At 37.2% G+C, this 26,475-nt stretch overlaps 1 protein-coding gene across 6 annotated transcripts in view; it reads left to right on the forward strand.

Moving 5' to 3' along the window:
- The window catches only part of KANSL1 (KAT8 regulatory NSL complex subunit 1), a 175,529-nt gene that overhangs the window by 114,365 nt on the left and 34,689 nt on the right, over window positions 1-26,475 (forward strand). For all 6 annotated transcript variants that reach the window (XM_070560258.1, XM_070560254.1, XM_070560256.1 and 3 more), the window contains 4 exons: window positions 116-257; window positions 9,413-9,514; window positions 22,506-22,618; window positions 23,428-23,623. In XM_070560258.1, the coding sequence (XP_070416359.1) occupies window positions 116-257; window positions 9,413-9,514; window positions 22,506-22,618; window positions 23,428-23,623 (553 nt within the window). The remainder of the gene's footprint in view (window positions 1-115; window positions 258-9,412; window positions 9,515-22,505; window positions 22,619-23,427; window positions 23,624-26,475) is intronic.

Below are 26,475 nucleotides of genomic sequence, written 5' to 3' on the forward strand. Positions count from 1 at the left end.
TCTTGGCACTAGAGTTGATCAGTATAAGGGGCTTTAGGTGTTAAAACCTTCCCACCCCCATTTGGTATAAATGCTGCTGCTACTCTTGGATTTCACTCAGTTTATTTCCTTTTAGGAGGCGCAGGTCAGAATGGAGATGGGCTGCAGACCGAGCAGCTATTGTCAGCCGCTGGAACTGGCTTCAGGCTCATGTTTCTGACTTGGAATATCGAATTCGGCAGCAAACAGACATTTACAAACAGATACGTGCTAATAAGGTAAGGGATAAGTGTCTGGTCTTTTTCAGCCTAGCTAAAAACTACTATTATCCTTTTTTTCCCATCTCTCAATTAATCTTACCTATATCAAAGAGAATGGTTTAATATGATCTGATAGAGTGGTTTAATTTGTTTAAGAGCCTGATGTTGCTTAGTATAGTGCAGACAACACTGTTAGAATATGTTAAATTGAACATGTGTTTAAAACGAAACAGTTTGTATATCTGGACTAACAGGAAACATAAGAAAAAGAGACTATATAATGTAAGCCATTGACTGCAACTGTCATTTGTTGTATTTATGGAAAAGCGGTGATGACTGAGGATTTTCATCTTGCTTTTTTTACTTAGATGCGTTTCTGTTTTACCACTAAGCTTCCATTGCTTTCTTGATGAAAAAATAGCGTTTTTCCTGAAAGGCGTTTAGGGAAAATTAGACATTGGCAAGTAGGATTTTTATTTTCCTGTGTCCTCCTATCTGCAGAGGACTTATTCTTACCATACAGATTTTATCTTTGACAGTAACACTGTGTTATAGTTTTCTTTTCTTAAAAATCAACTTTAAAAGATGTCCTCTGTTCAGTTTGGGTTTGATTGAAGGATAAACGTGCGTGTAAAAGATGTGCCTGTAATAGTGCCTATGTAGCAGGCACTGTTCTCCTTAGTAGGGTCACAGTGGTAAATAAAAACCCTAATTTCATGGAGCTTATATTCTTGCAAGGTATTTTTTGTTATTAGCTCGATGCAGTTGAGCTGCCTGACTGGACACTTGGGTCTAGATAAAGAATCTACTCCTCCTAAAAATAAGTGTCACGACACTTTTGTCCTGCCTTAGTGCTGGTCAAAGTCAAGAAAATTGCTATACTGTGAGGTTTATGCATTAAATTAATTAGTAGGCCAAAAGTTAAAGGATGACCAACTGAGAAGGTGAACAAAATTATAAGAGTTTGAAGTAAAAGTTCGACAGCGTCCTGTATATATCATTTAAGCTTTTATTCCAAAAATTCCGCTGGAGCTTCTTCCAGTTTCTTTTCAAAGTGGGTTTATATATAAATCTCTAAAAGTTCAGTAGAGTGTGTTATAATTGAGGGCAAAGTCCAGAGGATTTACCTGTTTTTCCTTTTTTTTAAAATAATTTGTTAAATTATCCCTATCCTAAGGGAACAAATTAAATTATGACTAACTTCTTTAAAAATTAGCTGGGGCAAATAAGGAATGAAAACTAAAATCATTCACCAAGGGTGGTGAATATTTAGCCTTCCTTATCTCTTCTTCACACAGGAAGTTGAGATTTCTAGAACATGAGCTGGAATGGTGATAAGAATAGCTAGGAGATGATTGGATATGCCTATCCTGAGGAGAGAGACGCACTCTTGCTCTGTCAGGGACACCTCTTCAGTGTCTGTTTCTAGGTTATTATGGCCAGTAGTAGTTTTTATAGCCAATAGTTAAGTGGAAATTTCCATATTTGAGAGCTAAGTCTGTTAGTAACAACTGAGATTAGTACAATGGTAGTCATTTTTGTTGCTTTCTCTCTTTTATATACATTCATAAATATTTGTGTGTTTATGTATATGTTATGTTATATTAGTTCTCCACTATAAAATTATTACGTTTCATCAACCCAAAGATGCTCTTGCTTGTAAGATGCACTATTGTTTTGTGTACCACTAAGAAATTATTTCAGTTAAGCTAAGACATACCATCAATTAAGATGCATCTTGATATAAAAGATGCTGAGATGTGAAAAAACATGTCTTAGAATTGATAAAATACTGTATATCAGTTCTTGGAAACTTGGAAAATACTGGAAGTATGAAAGAGGAGGGGAAAAAACCACCATGAGATTATCTCTGTACCTTTCTCTCAGTTTTGCTGTGAACCTAAAACTGCTCTTTAAAAAAAAGAGACTGTCTTTAAAAACAAAACAAAACCCAAACTCAAAATTAACTCATGTGAACATTTGGACGTATTTTCTTCCACTGTTTTTTTTCTATGCATGTAAATAATTTCTTTAAACATTGTCATGTTACATGTGGACCCTAAACGTTTTCCGGGAAAATATTTTTATTGGCTACATTATATTACCTTTCCTGGTTGACTATTTTAATTATGCTCTTTATTAAAATTATAAAGCATGCCATAATGAACATATTCATCTAAGTCACAACATGGTTACTTCTATGTTCTTGATGCATACTCCAGAGAAGTATTTTGTCAGTATGCCTCAGTTTACAGTCTCACTAGTGCAAGAAGATATTCTTTGTCCACCTTTGGTTCCTCTTTATTCTTTAGCTCATAACTCTGCAAGTGATGACAGCAGTTTTAGGGAACTTTCAGAAGTCTTAGATATTTCTAAATACCTGGAAAGTAGTTATTCTGGAATTTTGTGTATATGTTGATTATCCAAGGGTTTTATCATTCAGGGCATGTAGCATATTAAAGAAACATCAGACTTGGACTAGATAATCTTTGGTTCTAGTCCTAGCTTTGCTACCATATAGCTGTGTAACCTTGGGAGGAAAAGTCACTGAACATTTCTGAGCTTCAGTCTTGACTATAAAGTAAGGCATTCTAGATATAGTATGTTTTCTTTGTCTGAAGTCTGAATGCAGTGTTTGTTACAAAATTCTGACAGGAAGAGTAAAAGTAGAATGATAATCCCAATAAGTAATATATCAAGAAAATTCACAACTTTATTAAATATTTATAGGATGTCTTTTTAAAATAAACGTGTTAGTTTCTTGGTGCTCCCATAACAAAGAGCACAAATTGGGTGGTAAAACTTAAACAACAGAAATTTATTTTCTCACAGTTCTAGAGGCTAGAAATCTGAAATCTAGCTGTAGAGAGGGCCCTGCTCCCTCTGAAGATTCTAGAAAAGAATCCTTCCTTGCCTTTACCTAAGCTTCTGGTGGTTCTGGCAATCCTTGGTGTTCCTTGGTTTATAGCTACATCGCTCCAGTTTCTGCCTCCGTCTTCACATGGCCATCTTCTCTATCATTGTGTCTATGTCCAGATTTCCTTCTTATAAGCACACAGGTCATACTGGAATTTAGAACCCATACTAAAGGCCTCATCTTAACTTAATTACATCTGCAAAGCTTCTGTTTTCAAATAAGGTCACATTCATAAGTTCTGCATGATAGAAATATTGGAGGGACATTATGTAACCCCGTATAACAAATGAGCAATGGAATTTTCACCCAAAGATACATTAACATAGATTCTGGATGGAAAAGGAGATGAATGGGAATAGGAGAACCCTAAAATAACTTTGTCTTCAAAATTGATATAAAGCAGTTGAAGTTCCCGTCTTCATAGAGTCATAAGGCGTTGTGGACAGCTGTGTCTTGTCTCAGTAGCCCAGGATGGTTCCTGTGGAACTAGTCTACGGTGAGCTTACTAATTTATGGGTAGGGAAGGTTGATCTACTCAGAATGAAATAGGAAGTGAGTATGTGAAATTGCATCATAATTCTGTATTACAAATTAAGAGGTGATGTTTTCTTTATCTTGTGCTTTGACCATATATTATCTGAAATTGGTAAAGGGGAAGCAATTAACCCAAATATACAACTTAGTTCTTTTCTTTTATTTTTGCTTGCCCTGTATTGTAATCAGGCTTACTTAGCACAGTTCCTTCTACTGTCTCTTCCTTTTTTAGTTTTGGTTCTTACTGTTTTTTTCTTCCTTCTTTTGACTTATGTAGGACAGCTTTGTGTTTCCACAGAGGAATAATTTACAAAGATATATTATGACTGCATGCAACTGTGACCCATCCCAATTCTTTTGGTCTTTATGTAGGAGTTCTCTAGGCTTGGGCAGCCTGGGTATGATCCTGGTTCTGACTCAGGAGTGGTGGTGAAGGATGGGGAGAGTCACCCGGCCTTTTTATCTTGGCCTCTGCCACTTGCTGTCTGTTTTTCAGTGCAACAGCCCTGAGGTTATGTCCCCACAAGGCTGATGCCACAGCCACGCAGCAGTGACCCGTCAGTGTAAATCCAGAATGCTAGGGAAACCTAGCTTGGGTTTGACATGACAGATGTGGAGTGGACCTTTAGGAAGTTTTGTTTGCTAATAATAATCTTTCCTTTCATGACTATTAACTTTATTGAGTACATTTTAGGGAATTTTAAGTAACCGTGTAGATTTCTGTGAAGTCTCACTTCCATCAGCCTCTTCACTTAGGCTCTACCTGTTTTCTGCTCTCACGGTAATTTTCTCTGAACTTCTGTGACAGCACTGTCATTATACTATTTTGTGTACCTATCTGTCCAAGGTAGATGAAGATAAGCTCCGTATGAGTGGAATGTATTTTGCAAGCATACCTCAAAGATATTGCAGGTTTGGTTCCATACTGCCACAATAAAGCGGATATTGCGGTAAAAGCAAGTCACATGAATTTTTTGGTTTCCCAGTGCATATAAAAGTTATTTCTGCTCTAGACTGTAGTCTGTTAAGTGTACAGTAGCATTATGTCTAAAAAAACAATGTACATACCTTAATTTAAAAATGCTTTATTGCTGAAAAATGCAAACTATATTCTGAACCTTCAGGAAGTTGTAATCTTTTTGCTGGTGGAGGGTCTTGTTAGAAAAGAAATGCAATATCTGCGAAGCACAATAAAGTGAAGTGTAATAAAATGAGATATGCCTGTATTTATTTTCTTATTGTTAGGGTTTCATAGCACATGATAGACACTCAGTAAATGTCACCTGAGTGAATGAATTTTAGCTGTTTTGATGCTTTTTATTTGCTGATCCTCCTTTTAGTTGCTTTCATCCTTTTTGATATGAGATAAAGTATAAATGATCTATTGGTTGGTATTATACACTGTAGTGAACTTAATTTTTGGTGGGGAAACAATGCATAGATGAACGTTAGCTGCGTCAGCATAACACTTTAGCACATATGTGCAAAAACAGATTTGATTAAAATTAATATGCATTGAAAAGACTTTTGAACAGATTAATGGGAGCTCCGTTCTTGCTGTCTCATAGGCCAGAAACCTTGGCTTGGTCTCTGGCTCCCTTCCCTCACATCCCAAGAAGCATATTTGCATAGCTAATTGGTTGTTTTCAAATATATATATATCCAGAATCCAGCTACTTTGATCCAACCAACTGTTCTCTCTGCTTCTCCTTTTGCCACCCACTAGTCTTCATGTCAACACAATAGCTAGATTGATCCTTTTCAACCATAAATAAGATCATTTTCCCCTTCTGCTTGAAACTCTCCAATGACTTCCCATCTGAAAATAAAAGCCTAAATACTTAAAATGAGTTACAAGGCCCTGCAAGATTACGTACCTCCCCTTACCTCTTCTGGCATCAGCTCCTACCATAAATTCCACTTGTTCATTTTACTCCAGCCATGCCAAATTCCTTGCACTTGTTAAAATCATGAAGCTGGCTCCAACCTAGCAACTTTTGCATTAGCTCTTTCCTCACATATTCCCAAAGTTTGTTCCCATGTTGTTTCAAATACTTGCTCAGATATCACTTCCTCAGTACAGTTTACACTGACTGCCTAATGGGAAACAGTGCCTACTCCCACTTCTTAATCCTCTCACTGCCCGTTATTTTTTCACTTTATCATTTCACACCTTCTAATGTACTACATAGCCAGCCCTGGGGTCTAGTGGTTAAGATTCTGCGCTCTCACTGCTGCTGCCTAGGTTTGTTTCCTGGTCAGGGAACCACGTCCCCCATCTGTCAGTTGTCATACTGTGGTGGCTGCGTGTTGCTGCGATGCTGAAAGCTATACCACCGCTATTTCAAATACCAGCAGGGTCACCCATGGACAGGTTTCAGCAGAGCTTCAAAACTAAGTCAGGCTAGGAAGAACGACCTGGCCATCCACTTCTGACAAAATTGGCCATGAAAGCCCTATGAATAGTAGTAGAGCATCGTCTGATACAGTGCCTATAGGCTATACCATCTTGGTTTGTGTAAGTACACTCTATGATGTTTGAATAATGACAAAATCACCTAATGATGCACTTTTCAAAATGTGTCCCTGTCGTTAAGCAATGTGTGACTGTATTTTAATTAATACAGAAAGTGAAAGGATGGTGCGCTAGACTGGGCAGGGTTCCACTCTGCTGTACATAGGGTCACTAGTAGTCAGTGTTGCCTTGACGAAACTGACAACAAAAAATGTACTACATAAAATTTACTTACTCATACTGTTTGTTGTCTGTTTTTGCCTCAATATTAGAATGTAAGCACTTTTTGGGGTGGGTTTGGGTAGGGATAGGTGAGTTGGGGGGTTGAGAAAAGGATATGTCTCTCCTCCTTTCCTCTATCCCCAGCACCAAAAAAATGTTGATGAATGGATGAATGATGGTTTGATTTGAACGAATGATAGAAAAAACAGAAGGGTAGTTAGACCCAGCCTTTAGCCCTAGTTCTGCTGTGGCTTGGCCTATTGACACGACCTTTGATCTGTATCTCTCTGGATCTATAAAATGATGAGGAATAAATGGTTCCTATCAGGTCGTATGAAGCTTTCTCAGGAGGGTGTCTAGTTTCTCAGAGAGGTGTATTTTAGAAATTACTTAGTAGTTTAAGGAAAAAATTTTCCTTTTGGAAAACTTACCTTCTCACCTGGAAAAATTGAGGGGATAACTTTATACCTAATAGTTGGATTTATTTAGGCTTCTGGCTGTAATTAATATAAACTTAATATTTTCCTGTTCAAGGAAAACATTTTTTAACATAAAACTCAAAAAATAATTGTTATGCATTTCCTTTTTTGGTGTATGACTCTGGGAATATCGGGGAGGATTCACATATATTTGTATTTTATCTGAGTCTTCAAGGAGCTTACCATTGGTTCACATTTAAATAACAAATTGAGACAATGATAAATAATTTGGCCTAAGGTTCTGCCCTGGAAATGAGATTTAAATACACAGAATGTTAGCACAATCACGATGCTTTAGGAAATCTGGCAATGTGGATAGAGCAAGTGGGGGCTCAGTTAACCAGGGACATTTTCTTGGAAGGAGGTGGGACTTGCATTTGACAAGCTCTTAACATTTAGTTGCACTCATTTACCTGCTCCTTTGTAGTAGCCCCCACGTCTCAACAGAAACAACAACTTCATATACTTTCAAATATTTTCTAGGAGGTAATGAGGTAGGTGTAACAATACTTGGAGAAAGTAGTTGGAAATAGATAAGTTAGGGACAGGGACTGGGGGACTTCGAATGCCAAGGTGAGTTTGGGCTAGATTTATAAAGGAAATGGGGAGGTGGTTTGGGCTCTTAAGCAGGGAAGATATAGAATGCAGTATTTTGAGAAGGGACTAGTGTGCAAAATAGCCACTGTTTACAAATAGTTTTTACTTTGAAATGGCGAAGTTTGTGAGATCTGTTTTGTGCTTGTGGTTGAGGCAAGAAAATGTTTTGCAGCAGTAGTTCTTTTAGCCAGGGATATTTTATCTTGTAGACTAAGGCAAATGTTTCTTGCTTTCTTAATGACCTTTCCCCTTTTTTCTGAGGAGTCTCCCCTGAATTTTTGTATTCTTATTCCAGAATGGGTAAGTGTTGTGTCTGTTGCTTTCAGGAGAAAAAGATGTACTATCATGCTCCACTTAACAACAAACTACATGTATGACAGTGGTCTCATAAGTTTGGCATATAGCCTAGGTGTATAGTAGGCTATACCGTGTAGGTTTGTGTAAGTACACTCTATGATGTTTGAATAACGACAAAATCCCCTAATGATGCACTTTTCAGAGCGTATCTCTGTTGTTTAGCAACTTGTGACTATATTTTAATTAATTAGTTAATCTTGTGTACTGAGGTAAAATTTCATTGTCCTTCCTTAATGTCCCCCACCTTTTTGTCTCTTTGCATCCCCTATTTCAAAGAGAATTTTGAGTTAGAAAAGACCCAGGGATGGGTCATCTGGTTCATTGGCTCAACCTATGTCATAATGGCCTAAGGAGCTCAAATTGATACAGTCAAAATCTCTAGGCCCTGGAATCTATATTTTAGGATGTTCCCAGGGAAATTCTGTTGCTGAGTCAAGACTGATCAAGTCTAGTATTTTTCACTTTAGAGCTTGCATTAGGGCTTACCAGGGGAACTTTTTAAAAACATAGGATACCCAGTCCCTCCTCCAGAGATTCCGAGTAGATTTGATGTTGGACCTGGGCAGGTATAGTTTGATAAGATTCCACAGATGATTCTAATAAAAAAATTTTGTTAAGAGCTTCTTATCAGTCAGATCTCTTTATTTTCTAGACCAGAGAAAGAGAACCAAAGACATAAAGCCCTGGTCACTTGCATCCCAGTCTTTCTGTTGCACAGTGTCATAACCTGATTTAGTCACCTCTCCGTGCGTTCATAGAGGGACTCGTTTGTGTGGTTGGTTGTTCATAGTAAACTAACTTCTGCCTTTACCAAGCTGGGCCCATGCTGACTGTGGAGAGGATTTGTGGGATCATTTTAAATTTCTTTTTACACTTTTTATTTCCTGTGATGAATGTGAGATCTGAATTTGAAATTGTCAAGCAGGAACCAAATCTAGAGTAATATTTACGCTTATGAGAAACACATGCCTTTGGAACAGTTCTTTTGGTTTTGTTTTGGTTTGTTGTTTAAGTTCTTGGTTTCTGTCTATTGTAGGGACTGTTCCGCCTTTCAGCTGGTAGTTTTGGTGGTTCAGATACAGTTGGTTTAGCTCATCATTTACACTTGTAACACTTGCAGTTTGGTAATCCTTAAGCCACATTTGTGATCAAGTTAACTAGAAAAACTGCATTGCTGCTGTTAATACAGTATAGTCTAGTTGGTAATATAGTCTAAAATACCATACTTTTATAACGATTCCAGATCTGGAAGATGTGAATAAAAGATGCTTAGTGGTAACAATCTATGTAAGTCAGAGCACTCAAGTGCAAGAAAGAGGAAGCTTGGGTCTGAGTCTTAGGCATTACTCATGGCTACTGTTAGGCTTTTTGTTGAAATAATTTTTGGGAAAGCAAAGCTGCTAGTGTGGTGTATTTTGTTTCAGAACCATATGATGAGGGAAAAGGCCTCTGGTAAATCAGTCCCCTGCCTTAACTCTTTTGATATTAACTCCTAAATTAAATGTATAACTCATAATACCGCTCACTTATGCTGTTTCTCTCTCTTCTGCAGGGGTTGATAGTTCTTGGGGAAGCACCTCCCCCAGAGCATACAACAGACTTATTTCTTCCACTTAGTTCTGAGGTGAAGACAGATCATGGGAATGATAAATTGGTAAGTATAAAAGACACAAAAGGGGAAATGAGTGAGAACTCAGGGTGTAGTGTCCACATACAGCTTATCCTCTGTGACAAGGATCCTTGCGTTGGCTGAAGGAAGGGGACTGTATTGCCTTTACCACTTCTGGCATTTCAAGATCTGAATTCCCCACTAGGGCAGCACAGGGCCCCTCCTTCAGCTTGTGTAGCTGAACTCAGAATTTAAAAGCAGCTCCTAGTTCTCAAGACAACTGCAGCCAGATCATGTATGGGCTTTATGGAGTATTACTGGGAATCAGGAGACCCTGCGGCTCTGACGCCTTTGACAAGAAAGGTAACCTTTTTGGGCCACTATAAAATGAAAAAGTTGGACTAGAGGTTTAACTCACAAAGATGTTGAAAATGCTATGAGTTACCCCCTTTAATTATATAATAAGGAAAAAACTGTCATTTTCTGTAATCTTCTGTATCTTTAGAGCCTAGCTCAGATCTCCCTCTTCCATGATTCATTCCCTTTCCCTATTTCTCTCAACACCGAAATTAATTTCTTTTCCTTCTGACTTTCAAGAACACTTTTTTGTTTCTTTCTTTCACTCTTTTAGTTTCCCCCGAAGGTCACTGGCTTTTATGAATATTAACATTTCTTGATTTAAGTCATTTGTTGGAAATACCAAAGTCTCATGACAGTAGTTTGAGAGGCTAGTGAGCAGTGCTGGTTCTTTAAGTTGTGCATTAAACCAGCTAGTCTCCTTGTATCTGCAAATCAATAAAGCTTGTTATCCTTTATTATTATCATTGTTAGCAGGGACTCATATGATATGGTGGAAACTAACTTTCTTAATGAGAGATCTTACAGAAAGCCAGCTGCTGATACTAGGGATAAATGCAGAAGACGTTAAGAGATTGATGGTTCTTAACTGGGAATTAGTTTTAAATAAATTAAAGAACAGAATGACAAATTGTGCCACTATTCAGTTGCATAATATGAGTTAATTATATGTTATCTACAGATTTTTTTGTACCTGATTTGTGAAACTGTTTTAGGATTGCCCTAGCCAGGATAAAAATTGTTATACGTGAAGAGAAAACATGGGTAAGTTGGAAGGTCAGCTGGTGCTGATGGTATGATAGGTACAGGAAACATGAGACTTGAGGCAGCAAATGCGATTGGGAGTAAGTTTTCTATAGATATTTACATATTTATGAACAGTATTTAGGGATTCCAAAAATTGGGGGGTAATCTCCTATAGTCACATTTTCTCTCACTTCAGCGCTTGTGAAGGATAGGACATAACAGACTGTCATTGTGGTATTGATTCTCATTGTTAATGTTAATACACATTCACTTATGTGTATAGATGCATGCCCCGTAGTAACTTGTCGCTTTCCCTACCCGCCATTTACTTGCAAGTGTATGGCCTATACTAGATTGTAAGATTCTTGAAGGTTGAGACCATTTTCCTCATAGTGTTGACCATAGTCGTTTCCACAGTGTACTGTAGAATGCTTTTTGGATTCAGTAAAATAAATAATGATTATGAGAACAATTGAGTAAGTATACACTGTCACTATGTCTTCAAGGATAGGTTAACCACTCCCTTTCTTGTGGATTATACATGCTTTCTGCAAAATCTTCAGAAAGTGTCTCACTTTCTGAAGTAAACAGAAAGGCACTACATTTCCACTGTTTATTGTATTGGTGGAGTAGGCTGCAAAGCATGTATTGTTTAAAAGCCATTAAGTAACTTAAAGGTCCTTCACCATTTTTAAAATGCCAAATATTTACAAAGCTGTCCCTAATAATGTCCGTTGCCAGGGGAATTTTTCATTGTAGGAGGGCACTATTTAATTTTGCTTTTTTATTGTCCAGCTTCTTTTTTTGAAAAGTGATTTATACCTTGTCTTCTCAGTTTTACTTTAAAAAAATCTTAGGTCACACTTAACAGGTGCCATTGTCAATTTTCATATACACATTTAACCACTGTATTCTCCATTTTTGTTTATTAGTTTCTTTTTCCAACATGGAAGTATTTATTGCCCTTTTTTGGTTACTCAGAAAAAAAATGTGAAGACTTGTGCTTTAAAAATAAGTATGTGAGAGGTGTTTTTTCTTGTATTGTGTTCATTTTTATATTTTCATTTCTGAAACTCACTGGGATTAACAACAACAAAAAACAAAGAAAATTTTCTAAACTGTCAAATACAGTTTCAAGAAGTTAGACGTAATTCTCAAATAGATATATAGTGACTACTGATTAAGGTGGGAATCATGATGGTGGCAGAACCAGCAACAGTATCTTGATGCCAGATACTGATTTGTATATATGATCATTGAAAGGAAGAGTGCTGGAATAAGATTACTCACTTTCATACAAAATTTATTAATATCCTACAGAAAAGAATAAAGCCTTAACCTTTGGAGTTATGTTTTCAACTAGACACAAATTAATTTTAACTCGTTAGTATTCTAAAAGTAAATGTCCGACTTAAGGCATCTGGGCCCTAATCAATTATAGATATTAGGTAAAACAAAGTTAAATAATTTATGGAAAGTCATATGATCCTTAGGTGGGCTTGTTAGATAGTAGATAGTGCTACACTGAAAGGACACACAATCATCTTTTTGCCGTATTTCAAGGTGAATGACTGTTTCTTAACAGAACCAATATATATCTGCTTTGGTTATGAGCATGGTACAGATATTGCTGAAACTAAGTTATTCTAAAGGGGCCCAACATGTAACCAAAAACATGGGACACTGGATAATGGGTGAGCCTTTTTTGAGCCATGGAGACAGCAAGGAATATTCCCTAAGATGGAGAGGTGAGTTCTGTTTTTATACCATAGAGTATAGGAGAGAAGAAGGGAAGATCTAAGGAGAAACTCCTAGAAAATACATTTTTAAAATTTTTTGTTTTTTAACTCCTTCAATTTGATTTCTAACTCGAAGGTAGTTTGTGAAAGGTGAGAGTAGTTGGAAGAGAGAAACTAAGGCACTGTTTGTGTACTGATAAATCAGCTGTGTACTGATAAATTCTGATATGAAATAAAAGGCTTTCTGAACAAAGAGGATGTGTCCTTGGAAAGAAGGAATGTAAAAAACTACTGAGAGTTGTTCTCCAGTGTTCTGAAACATGTTCTTTACCTCTTCCTCCACCCCCTTTCCTCTCTTGAATAAATAGTAGTCGCCTTCCTCTGATTAATTACACTTTCTTAATTGGAGGAAAGAGGACTAATGAGTAGAAAAGAGCTAACGTGGAACCTATGCATATTGCTAGGTAGATGAAGAATGCATTTTAAAATTACCAAAGAAAGTCAACAAAATTTCCGACAAAAAGTGTCCTCGGAGATGAGGGCCTCCTTAGTCCATGTGGTACAGGGTTTCTAGAACTGAAATAGAGAGCTGCAGTCTCCTTGATGGGTTTTAATCCCAGCAAGGTTTAGTAAGCACCTTGGGCTTTACCTTGAAACCAAAGAAGGGAGGTAGGAGTTAAAGACTTCCTCAAGACTGAGGGATTCACCATAAAATTAAAGAGAAATCCAAAATAGCGTTCAGTATATTTCTATGAAAGCGTAAAAGCCAGCTCCACAAAATCAAGGTTCATTTGGTGTCTAACCAATCAGAAATTTGCCTGCTAGAGCAAAAATCAACGTGCTTCGGGGAAAATTAACTGAATTTAGAGTCTCTACAACATATCATACACAATGTCTGTATACAATAAAAGTTTATGAGACATATCAGTAAACAGGAAAATGTGATCCTTAGTTATGAGAAAAGATAACCAATAGAACTAATCCTGAAGTGACGCAGCAGTTGGAATTAGGAAATAAAGACTTAAAAGCAACTAATAAAAATGTTTGAAGATTTAAAGTAAAAGATAGCAAGTAAACATGAGGGAGTCTCAGCAGAGAGGTGAAAACTGAAAAAGAAACAAATGGGACTTGTAGAACAGAAATTATAAAATTGAAAAGTACAGTATCCAAATAAAAAATTTACTGGTCGTACTTAAGAGCAGATTGAAAACTACAGAAAAAAGGGACAATGAACATGACGGCAAATCAGTAGAAATTATCCATTCTGAACAGAAAGACTGAACATGGTACTGGGAAACAGTAAATATGTGTACTTAGAATTCTAAAGGGGTGGGGGGAGAATGGTACAGAAAAAAAATTGAGAAAATAATGGCTGGATATTTGAATGAAAAAGATCAATTTACAGATTCAAGAAACTCAGAGAGTAGTAAGCATGAGAAATATAAAGTGGTGAAAATCCAAAGGTGAAGAAAAATCTTACAAGTAGCTAGAGGAAAAAAAGATAAATTTCATATAAGAGAACATTGATAATGATTGATAACAACTTATCAGAAAGTGGAGGGCAGAAAACAATGGAATGAGATATTTAAAAATGGAATGAGATATTTAAAATTGATGGAAGGAGGGACCTGTCACTCAATCTATACACAGCAACAAGAAAATCTTTAAAAATAAAGATGAAATGAAGTCATTTTTAGGTAAAGGAAAGAAAGCTGAGAGAAGTTGTTGGCAGAATATCTGCACTGAAAGAAATGTTAAAGAAATTTCTTTAGGCTGAAGGCAAATAATACCTATTGGAAACTCAGATCTATGGGGAATAAAAGGACAGGAAAAGGTATACTTTATGAACAGTAAGCATAAGAAAGCTATTGCGGGTATATTAATATTGGCAAAATAGTTTTTAGGACAAGAATTATCAGAAATGACATTTTACAATGATAAAGGGATCAGTTCATCAAGAAGACGTAACAGTCATAAAGGTGAATGCTTCAGATACACGAAACACAAAATATGTGCAGCTAAAGGGACAGAGAAATCCATAATCGTGTTTGGAAATTTTAACATTTCTCATTCAGTAATTGATATAAGGACTAAACAAAAAAATCAGTGAAGATGTAAAAGATCCAAACAACACTACCAATCTCCTTGACCTGACTGACCTTTTTCCCCACACTTGTCATACATACCTTCTTGTGTAAATAGGAATAAGAATACAAGTTTTTAGTGCGTTATCTGCATTTCTAAAATCTAAAGATCTCTCAGAACCAGAAGTTTTTTTTCCCCCCAAGTTCTGCGTCAAACTCATTTGGTGGCAAAATTTGACCTGAAGTAATACTTATAAGGCTGTTTTTATTTTTAATTATCCGTAATTTTGAAGCAGGAATATTAATGTATTTGATTTTTTTTAATTAAGACATTTTTTAGAGCAGTTTAAGGTTGACAACAAAATTAAGCAGAAGATACAGAGATTTGTCATACATCTCCTGCCCCACACATGCATAGTGCCCCAGTGTCAACATCTCCCACCAAATTGGTACATTTGTTAGAATTGATGAGTGTACCGTGGAACATCACAGTCACTCAAAGTTCATGGTTTGCATTACAGTTCACTCTTTTGTATGTTGTCTGACTTTGACATTGTGTTTGATTTTTGAGGCACTTACCTATGTGCAAGGTGTGACTTTTAAAAGTCTATGAATTTCCACAGCCATCTGCCCTCTAAGGGTCTTGAGGAAGAGTGGGCTCTGTTCCTACCTCTTCAGTGTTATTGATAATTAACTATTGAAGAAGTGTAATGTGCTCATGGCAGTGTTCAGCCTGTAATAAACATTTGGTAAAAGCTCTTTGTCGTCCCAGACCGTACTGTGCCTAGGAAACACCTATAAGCAGAACCAGATATCTTCTTTTGAGGGCTTCATGTTCTTCCATTGGTCATATAAGCGGGGGAATAGAGTGGGGAAGAATTCTTGGTTTTTCTAAGGGAGGTCGGGAAAGGTAGCTTCATAGGGAAGGATTTACTTATGCCGAGTCCTGTGGACTTGCTGAAGGATGTTGTAGGGAGTGAGTTCCAGCAGGGGAGGGTACTGTGTGTATAATTTGAGAGAGCTTGGCTTATAGGGGAAATACAAATACTTTTCCATGATGGGGTATTGGGCGATTGAGCCAATTTATAGTGGATTTTGTCTTTATCTTAATGAGCTTATACTTTATCCTGTAGGTGACAGGAAGTTGCAGACTGTTACCAGATTTGTACATGAATGAAATTTACTTTATTTATTAATGCTGGGTAAATTTTTCTTTTTTCTTTTTAAGAAAATTATTTTAAACTTACAGAAAAGTTGCAAAAGTAGTACACAGAGGCCTCACCCAGCTTCCTCTAGTATTAACAGCTTGCATAACCATTGTACGATGATCAAAACCAGAAATTAACATTGATTACAGTACTATACAGATTTAACTCAAATTTCACTCATTTTTAAGTCTCCTCCAATCTGTGGGAGTTCCTCAGTCTTTGTCTTTCATGACCTTGATACAAGAGTACTGTCAGTTATTTTGCATAAAATTCCTCAAATTGGAGTCACCTGATGTTTTCTCATTATTAGAAGTTATGCATTTTTGCAGTAATACCACAGAAGTGATACTGTGCCCTTCTTAGTCCACGATATTGGGCGTACATGATGGTGGTGGTGGTAGCTGTTTTCACTTGGTTGAGGTGGTGCCTACCAGGTTCCTCCACTGTAAAGTTAGCGTTTTTCCCTTTGTAGTGAATGACAGTGTTCTGTTGCTCATTTTACTTTAATTCGCACTTTCATCATCCACTGGTGGGTTTTGCCTGCAACAATTATTACTGTAGTGTTTACCAAATGGTGGTTTTCTGTTTTCTACGTTTGTTAATTGGAATTCTGTTAGGAAGAGCTGTCTTCCTCCCTCCCTCCATTTATTTATTTATTTAGTCAGTCATTCAGTTGTTTATATCAGAATGGATTCATAGATATTTTATGGATTATAATTTATTACTATTATTATTCATTCTGTTGCTTCAGTTTTCTCAACTTTCAGCATTGGGACCTCCTTCAAATTTGGCTCCTGTGTCCTTTTAACATGCCCCCCTCATTTTTTGAGCATTCACTTTCTGACATGACAAGATGTTCCAGACTCATACTTCACCTGCCCCAGCCCTGGTTCTTTTTATTGGAGAACAGGATTTAGAAGCCATCAGGCTACTAATTGTGCTCATTGCTACTTGGTGTCATTGTTTCCAGGACTTCTCAACAGGTAGACTTGGAAACATATATATGTATGCTAACACATGCATACAATTATCAGTATTTCTTTATCTACCCATCTGTGTATATATTAAAAACCGTGAGTTCATACTAATACCAGTCTTAACACCAGAGCATTCCTCCTTTCTTATTGATACTTTACTTGTTCAATCCTAGTACCACATAAAATAGTTTCGTAATTGCCAACTCATACCCCTATGAGAAGTATATTTACTAACCAGAGTACAATATTGTGTAGAATATGTTATCCCTATAAAATACGGTCAAAATACTGTTTTCTAAAGTTACACTTAGGTTAATTCTTTTCTTCCTCATGCCTTACAGTGTGAGTATGTAATTGTTTTGTAATACATTTAGGTTCTTTTGTTGCTACAGTATTCCACTTCTTTTTTTTTTTCTTTCTGCTTTTTCTCCCCCAACTCCTCCAGTATATAGTTGTATATTTTAGTTGTGGGTCCTTCTGGTTGTGGCGTGTGGGACCCCGCCTCAACGTGGCCTGACCAGTGGTGCTATGTCCGCGCCCAGGATCTGAACCAGAGAAACCCTGGGCTGCTGCAGTGGAGCGTGCAAACTTAACCACTCAGCCATGGGGCCAACCCCAAGTATTCCACTTCTTACTCCCCCCAGCACACACACACGCACAGAGAACAGTTGATCTTTGTTATTTATTTTTTGAATATGTGAAACGTTACTACAGTTGTAAGAGTTAAAGCTCTATAAAAGGCTGTCATCCCTACTATCCTGTGCCCATTTTCCCCTTCTTTCCATCTGGTTCCCACCTCCTATCGCTAGTCAGTTTCATTAGTTTTTTGGTCATCGTTTACTTCTTTTGCATAAATGAGCAAATATATGTGTATTTTTTTCTATTCCCTTCTTTCTTTTAGGAAAGGTAATTAGTGGGTAATCATTTTTTAGAAGACTGGATTGGAAAGTGAAGAGGGGTTTTTCGTTTTAGCAAAAGCATTGCTTCTGAGGCTTTTGACAAATTCATTATTTATGTTTGTTTCTGTTTGTAAAATAAGCCTTGCTCTTTTACCATTTCCTTATTTTTGGAAGTAATGGGGTAACAAGTGAACAACTAGGTGAAGGACTGATGCTTTCTCAGAAGAAAGGCAAGCTCGAAGTGTAAGCTACTGCCTTTTCTTTGTAAACAATCCAAAGTATAATCTTCCCACCATTGGTTAAGCAGAAACAACTTTCTTTTCCTTCAAGTCATTGTCCCTTGTGGTTACCAGGGACAGTGAGTGGAGCATTGGTTCAACAAGGGTTTTGAGATAGAGAGTAGAGGGATAGATACTGGCTATTAAATATTTGATCCATAGTATTAAAAAGATACCACTTAGGGCTTTTAAAATAAATTGAGCTGTGGGTAAGTTGAGCAGTAGGAATTTATAAGACTATGTTTGCAATGACTGTATCTCTTTAGAGTCTAGATGGATATTTCTGATGGGATTGGTAAAAAATGTTACGTTTAGTCACCTTTGGATTTGTAACAGCATTATGCTGGTTGAAATTTTTGGGAATAAATAACTCAAAATTATTTTCAAATAATTGTATAGATTTTCTTTTAACCTCAACATAGAAACACAGGAAAATAAGGGACGTCATCCCATTTTACATATGCAGAAATTGAAGCCTAGGTAAGTAACTTGGTGGAAGTGGAATTTGCAGAACGTTCTGCTCCCAATTTAGCACAGTTTCCTAGTCGTGATGCTAGTTTATGGAAATGACTGTCGTACTACTTATGGGCAGTATTTTGGTGATTTTAAGCAAGACCATTCTGAGTATCATTGAGATAGATTGAAACATGAAGTAATTCATATAAAGTGAAAAACTAATTTATTTTTACCAAGGAATAAAAATTGAATTCCTTACACTTAGCTAGCTTTTTCTTTCCATTTTCGTGTTTTTGTTTTTGTTTTTTTCTTTTTGAGGAAGATTAGCCCTGAGCTAACTGCTGCCAATCCTCCTCTTTTTGCTGAGGAAGACTGGCCCTGAGCTAACATCCCTGCCCATCTTCCTCTACTTTATATGTGGGACGCCTACCACAGCATGCCTTGCCAAGCAGTGCCACGTCTGCACCTGGGATCTGAACCAGCAAACCCCGGGTTGCTAAAGTGGAACGTGCGCACTTAACTGCTGTGCCACTGGGCGAGCCCCCCATTTTCATGTTTGTCAGAAAGGCAATAACTAACCCAAACTGAACTGTTAAATTTTCTAGACAAACGAATGTTCATTTAAGAAAGTGGTATCTCAAGCAGTTATGACATGGCCTTAATTGAATGACTAAAGCAAAAATACACACACATCTTGCAGGTAGAGTTTAATTTTATTATGTGGTGTTAAGTGTGTGCCGTTTGGTTTTTACCCGTTTACTTTCTCTGCTTTTTTTCATAAAATAAATCCAGTGGACATGGGTTCTTAGACCCCAGAAGAATCTACCCCGTGAGACCTCTTAATTTAATCTAGCTTTTCTGTAAGGGCTCCCTGTCACTTAATTGGTCTGGCCAAGAGGGTAGGGTAATGAATCAGACAGGTGCCTACATTGCATGAATAACAAATTTGAATGTCATTACTGTATTAATCATTTTATTTCATGCACTGGTCCTTTTAGTAAGGGAAAAATCACTTCAGGAGCCCTTCTTGCTACCTTTAACTCTTAAGAGTGCCCCAAAGGGTAATCCCTGGGGCTCGGTTTTCGAAAAAGAGGGATTATAGAAGCACTTGGTCTACCACTTGAGCATTTCTGCTTTTTTCTTTCTGGCTACAGATCACATGTACCCTCGAAGTGTATCTGAGCAGCAAGTAAAATTCAAGAGAAGCTCTATAATAACTCCTACTTTCTGGATGAGAGAGCCTTAAATTCTTTCATCCGTTTTCCATTGGATGATAGATATCTGAGTCATGCTTTAGTTTCCTGAAAATACTTATGATGTAAACCACCACAGTAGTAATGATCAAGCTCAAGTTAGTGTGTGGATTTAACGTTTGCAGAGTGTTTGTTAATGTTTCTCTGCCCTCTGTCTTTGCAGCCTTTTTTGTTTTTTTGGACTGCAGGATAGGGAGTATTCACTTTGTCTTAAGGCGGTGTGAATGCATTTAAGGCATTCTAAGTAAAATCACGTGTGTTTGTGAGTTGTGTTTTTCTTTTTCAGATTGAACGCTATTGGAGGATTGGGGTTAATATTTTAAGCTCTTTGCGTTTAAGAATGACTGATGAACCTACATGTCCTAATGCCCTGCTTTTGGATTTCATTGTGATTACAGGATATACCAAGGTCTCTAGGCAGATCCCTCCTGAATATTCAATGCCTCCTTGTATAGTTGGGATTGGAATTCAGGCACAGTCCCTCTCTGACCATCATGCTCTTGCTTGTTGTCTGCTTACATATCCTTGACAGACATTTCTGTGTCAAATAATGTTTTGCCTATTGACTTCAGTTTCAATTTGGGGGCTGAATTACCCCCAGGAAAGTTCAGGTTCCTCTAAGAAAATAAAATTCACATTGAAGATTAATAGCATTTAAAAATATATATATATATATATATATATACATATATATATCTCTGTAGGCATGAAAAACAAGATAGACTGTTAGCTGTAGGTGGTGAGATTACTGGTGAGTTGTGCTTTTTCTTCTTTGGACTCTCTTTTTTATAAACAAGATGAATGGTTTGGAAATGAGATTTTGTTAAAGAAGGGCAACATTTTGTCTTAGCAGATATCCTTGCAGTTAATTTTCCCATAATCCTTACAAAATAAACCTTAATCAAATGGAGAGCAGTCAACCTGTTACTTAAACATGGCACCTTATAGAGCATGTAGATATATAAATCAAATCTCTGCCATAATTTAATGCTATAAAAGCTGTTATTTTAAGTGAATGCGAAATTGACGGAAGTTCTTAAGATGAATATACTACCAAAAAGTTCATAGTCACAGCATTTTCATGTTGAAAGGAAACTTCTTCATCTAACCCAGAACTTCTGAAATCTAGGAAAGCTGTAACATGCCTGAAGTCACTTATCTGCTAGTTAATGCCAACCTGAATCTTAAATCCTTTTGATTTTCCAGTTTGTTGTCATACCATAATGTTTGTTTGGGCTTTTTGAGGTTCCCTCTTAATAGTAAATCCTCACTAGCATTCAGGAGGATATTTGAGTTTATTTTTTTAATGTAAAAATGTTATCTAAATTAAAAAAATTTCAAAATAGTTCTACCTCTATAACACTATTTTGTTTTATGTATGCATTTTTAGTCACAATTTAAAATACTTTGAATTTAACTCTTTTCCAAAATCATTTATACTCAAAGACCATATTATTTTTTATCTTTAAAATGTTCTTCTGGCCCAAAGGAACAAGTATCCTTTATTTTTAATATTCTGATTTGATGTGCCACAGTTTAACTGTACCTCAGATGTTGAGCATTTAGGTTACTGAGTGATGCTCTTGCAGTGACCACCTTTGTGTATAAGATTTTGGGGGATCTGTTTGTTATTTCTTTTATTTATTTTTTTTGAGGAAGATTAGCTCTGAGCTAACATCTGCTGCCAGTCCTCCTCTTTTTGCTGAGAAAGACTGGCCCTGAGCTAACATCCGTGCCCATCTTCCTCTACTGTATATGTGGGACGCCTACCACAGCATGGTTTGCCAAGCTGTGCCATGTCCACACCTGGGATCCAAACCGGTAAAACCTGGGCCACCGAAGCAGAACGTGCGAACTTAACCACTGAGCATCCAGGCCAGCCCTGTTATTTCCTTAAAATAGATTTTTAGGATTGAATAAAATACTTTGTCAAAGGATAAAAACATGTTTATGACTCTTGTTGTTTAATACCACATGACTTTCCAAGAGGAAATCAGTGTAGTCTTTAAGGCAGTGAGTATGTGTGCCAAATTTACTGTAATTTTGGCAGCATTGATGAATATAATTTTTCAGGATATTTGTGATACCTTAGTAGATCTACCAGGGTATCTTAGAAAGGCAGAATATTTCCCTAATCTTCACTCATTGTAGTTTACTTATGTGTCTTGTCTGTTTATGTACTTTGATCTAGCTTTTTGGATAATTTGTATTAAACTTTTTGATTAGCTTCCTAATTTTATTGTTCTTTCTTGATACTCATCTGCGACTATTCTCGGGTCTGCAGAACCTTTGGTGTTTGCTCCTTGAGGGTGTAAAGATCAAAAAGAAGTTCAGCAACACTGATAAATATGATTTCAGCCTGGAAATATTGGCTTTGATATGCACTGATAGCGGTGACAGGAAGGAGAACTTCAGAACACCCCAAAGTCAGTCTGAGTGTAAGGAGACAAAGACCCCAGCTTTTCTGTGGTATTCCAGCAGTTCTCAGAGCTGAGGGATAACTGCATCTATGGCTTTTTTTAAATACCTCAGAGACTCTGTGTGATTAGTTAGTTATTCACTGAGGTTTCATTAATTGTTTTTCTTTTATTACAGGAATACATGGATATATTTTAACAAAATAGGGTTTTCTTGAAACAAGCCTCCAGCATACACTGTGAAGTTAAGCAGATACTAACTATATTTAAATTTCCTAGTTGTCTTGATGCTGAACTTATGTATCCTTGAGGTGGTTGGAGATTCTTGTTACTATGTAGGTGTTTTGCTAAGCTCCTGTTCTGTGGAATCATTAGGTCATTTCCCTGTCAGTAGGCACTTGTTACTTTGTTAAATATTTTAGTTCTTTACCCCACTTCTCCCCAGTGCAAAAGCTAATTCTCTTAATTATTTTTTTTCCACAGTCATATGATTCTGTTTTTCAAGTTGGTTATCAGAAATTTTAGGTGTTTCATTTAAGTGAAATGGATGGTACTGCTTTTCAGTCTGGTTGCTGTTGGTTAAATGTTGATAGGTGCTTTTATTTTTCTTCTCCAATTCAGATCGAGTCTGTTTCTCAGCCACTGGAAAACCATGGTGTCTCTGGTCATACTTCAGAGTCATTGTCTACCAAATCATGCGGCGCATTGAGACCTGTCAATGGAGTTATTAACACGTAGGTTTTATGTCTTCTACTTCTTACTCTCAGTAGGCTTATAAAAGATAGAAGTTTGGGGCTCTGAGTTTTCCCTAGTCGGGACTAACCCTGGGTTAAAGAAGCAGAAGCCTTATTTCTTAATAATATTTTGCATGCCTCCTACTGTAGCAAGTATATTTTAATTAGAATACTAATGTATTTCCCTTTTACTTACTGTGGCCTGAAATCAACTCAGCTTGGAAGAAAATAAAAGGTCCTGCAGGTATTGTGAACCACTGCGATTGGTCCTAGTCTTGGTAGAATTCCTTAGAAGTGTTTACGTAAAATCCTCTACTCTAGAACAGATCAGATCCCTAAAGGCTATGTTTGTAAATCTGTATTTATGGAAGTTCAAGGACTCCCTCTACAAGCGAACAATGTGTACACATCCCTAAAAGTTGAGTTTTACGGGAGAACTGATTCTCAGGCAGCTCATTAATGTTTACAAAATTCATCATTTACTTACCAGTTGCAGTTTTCTAGACTTTATTAACATTTCTGTTGTAGAAGAGAACTTAATCGCTAGATCTTGAGTTCTTCACTTATTGACTTTTGCACTTTTCAGACTCGAAGGAGTTAATGTCTACCAAGAGCCTTACAAATAAGCACAGACACTGCATACACACTTAGATTAGCAGACATCAGCATCAAAGAGATGACCTGCTTCTGCTCTAGAATCCTTGTTTGTGTCTGTGAACATTTGCAGGTAGAAAAAGTTGAACCAGTATTAGAGGCTTTGTTTCCTTGTGTCTTCTGAGAAGTGTATGTTCTTTCTTTCCCTTGTGTAGTCTTCAGCCTGTCTTGGCAGACCACATTCCAGGTGACAGCTCTGATGCTGAGGAGCAATTACATAAAAAGCAACGACTGAATCTAGTTTCTTCATCAACCGATGGCACCTGTGTGGCAGCCCGAACACGTCCTGTACTGAGCTGTAAGAAACGGAGGCTTGTTCGACCCAACAGCATTGTTCCTCTTTCCAAGAAGGTCAGTACCAGTGAGACTTGGTCATTGTTAAACAGTGAGCCAGATGCTCAGATAGAGGTGTTAGTCTCTTGCCAACTTTGGTTTGTTTAACTAGTGTTTTTCCAAACTTGGCTAAACACCAAGGTTTCTTGAGGAGCTTTAAAAAATACTAGGTTCCTGAGCCTTGTTTCCTAGAGATTCTGATTCACTTGCTCTGGAGTTAGGCCTAGGAATCCTGTTTTCAGAAAACAAAAAGCTCCTAGGTGACTCTTCAGCCAGGTCTAGAAACCATGGACTTGAGCTCTAATAGAAATGGGAGAGAGGAAGTTTAATTGCTACCATCAACACTTGGAAGGAGAGTGATGTGCCTTCTCATTGGTACTGTTGTCACTAAAAATGCCAATGTGGAATGCTTCCTTTTCAATAAGAATCTCCGTTAAAATTTTAAATTCATGTTATTAAACAAATATTTGCCTTCACAGAGAAAATGGAGATGAATTCACAACTGCAGAAAACTTTTGATTGCTGCCTCTTCAAATAGAGTTGGATTTATTCCAAAACTAATGAACGATACTTCAGTAAAATTAATACCATGCAGTGGTTAAGAGCATTAACTTTGAAGATGATAAACTTGGGTTTGAATCATGGTACTGCCACTTAGTAGTTTTGTGATCTGGAGCATGTTAACACCACTCCCAACCCTCCAACCCCCGAAACCTCAGAGATCTCCTAAGGTTGTTTGAGGGTTAAATGAAATGTATGTAACTTGTTTATTGGGGTCTCTGGCTACTAATTACTAGTCCAAAGTGCATGTTACCGCTTTTGTTTTTGTTTGTTTATTTACTCATTCAGCAAATATTTATTGAGCTCCTACAATGAGCTAGATCTGTTCTATGCATTGGGAATACAACACTAAACAAAAACAGACAAAACTCTTTACTGTTATGAAATATTCTAGTGGGTAGAGATAGAAAATAAAATAATAAATGAAGTTTATGATGTACTAGAGTGTTAAGTGCTGGAAAGAAAAAATACACTAGAGGAAGGGAGTGGGGAGTGCTTGGGAGCTCAGGTGGAGAAGAGGTATGTGAATTAAGCTTTGGCATTCTAAGGCTTGGAGATATGAAAAACAAGGGAGAGACTGGGAAGGAGTGACTAGTGAAGTAGAAGGAAAACTAGAGTGGTTTGTGGAAGGCAAGTGAAGAAACTGTTTCAGAGAGAAAGGAGTGATCATCTGTGCTAGATGCTGCAGATAGGTCAGGTTCGATGAAGATTGAGAATTGACCATTGGATTTGGAGAGCCAAGGTTGTTGGAGACCTTTGTGAGTAGTTTTGTTAGAGGGAGAAGAATGAAATTCTGATTTCAATAGGTTCAGGAGAGAATGGGAGGAAAGAAATTGAGGGAACCATTATAGGTAACACTTTCAAAGAATGTTTCTATAAAGGAGAGGGGGAAAATAGCCTGTTTTGATTGAAGGGGGAACCTTTCTTAAGATAGAGCTATTACGATATATTTGCTGATGAGAAAAGTGATGACAAAGGAGTGGGGAGAGGAGACAGTTGTTGGAACCATTAATATTTTGGGCAGTGTATTTTCAGTGCTTGGTTTGTTATAGTACGTAACTGGACCATATAACTTTGCTACAATCTTTTTTTAAAGTATTTTAAGTGAAGATTATCAGGCTGTGTACCATTTCTCTCTCATCTATTCCTCAAATTGTCTAAATTACCAAAATACTGGGAAAGAGAGGAATAAGATATTTGGCAGGTTTCTCTTATTGACATTTGGGTCTCTTAGTTTTTTATTAAGTCATACAAATCTAAAGTATTTTCTGAGAGGCTGAAGAGTTGATGTTGGGAAAGCAAAAAAGTATATTACTGTCATGTATAAGAAAGTTTTTGGTCATGCCCTTTTTTGGTTAAACAAAAAAAAACCCAAACAAGCTCATGGGGAAGTAGTGTCCTTCCTTTGTTTTGGCAGTTTGCTAGCCACTGTGTTATGATATCTAGAGGTGTTATAAAGAATTTGTGAAGTATAGAGTGACCACCTAGATTTTTTTTCTTTTTTGTATGTAAAATGGCAAACGTTCCTTGTTGCTATTGACTGCTTCTTCTGCTCCATGCCTAAAAACTAATGTACTTTTGAAGGTACACACAAATTTTTAGGATGCATTAAGTGTACTAAAGACCCGTTGGTTCCAATGCCAGTTTCTAAAACATTATCATCTTGACATGCAGGAGTAAGCTACATGGAAAATAAGACAAAGAAATAAATTGAGTTTGGGAAATAAACCATTTGCTGGTTATAGCAGAAATGCTAGAGTTCTGCCAAATTGGAGACAAAGGCCATTCTGTCTGTCTTGACTGCTCACTGTGTCTCCTACAGCTCCTTGCTCAGTGATGTTTGCTATTGAGCAAGCATCTTGCCTTCTGTCATCTTGAGGTGCTGGATTTGCCAAGTGAATTTATTGAGCAGTTTTTTGTGTGCCAGATATTCTTCAGGTCACCTGGGTTTCATTGGTTAACAAAAGTTCTTGTTCTCATGGAGCTTGCTTTGTAGTGGCAGAGCTAGATAGCAAAGAAGTTAACAGATAAATCATTTTCTGATGTTTGTAAATGGCAATGACTCCACATTTATTGTAATAAGATTTGCTTTCAGAGCATAGAATGTATGGCGCCGGCCCGGTGGCACAGCGGTTAAGTGCACACGTTCTGCTTCGGTGACCTGGAGTTCACTGGTTTGGATCCCAGGTGCAGACATGGCACTGCTTGGCAAGCCATGCTGTGGTAGGCATCCTACATATAAAGTAGAGGAAGATGGGCACGGATGTTAGCTCAGAGCCAGTCTTCCTCAGCAAAAAGAGGAGGATTGG

Source organism: Equus przewalskii, chromosome 10 (genome assembly GCF_037783145.1).
Source record: "Equus przewalskii isolate Varuska chromosome 10, EquPr2, whole genome shotgun sequence".
NCBI lineage: Eukaryota > Metazoa > Chordata > Mammalia > Perissodactyla > Equidae > Equus > Equus przewalskii.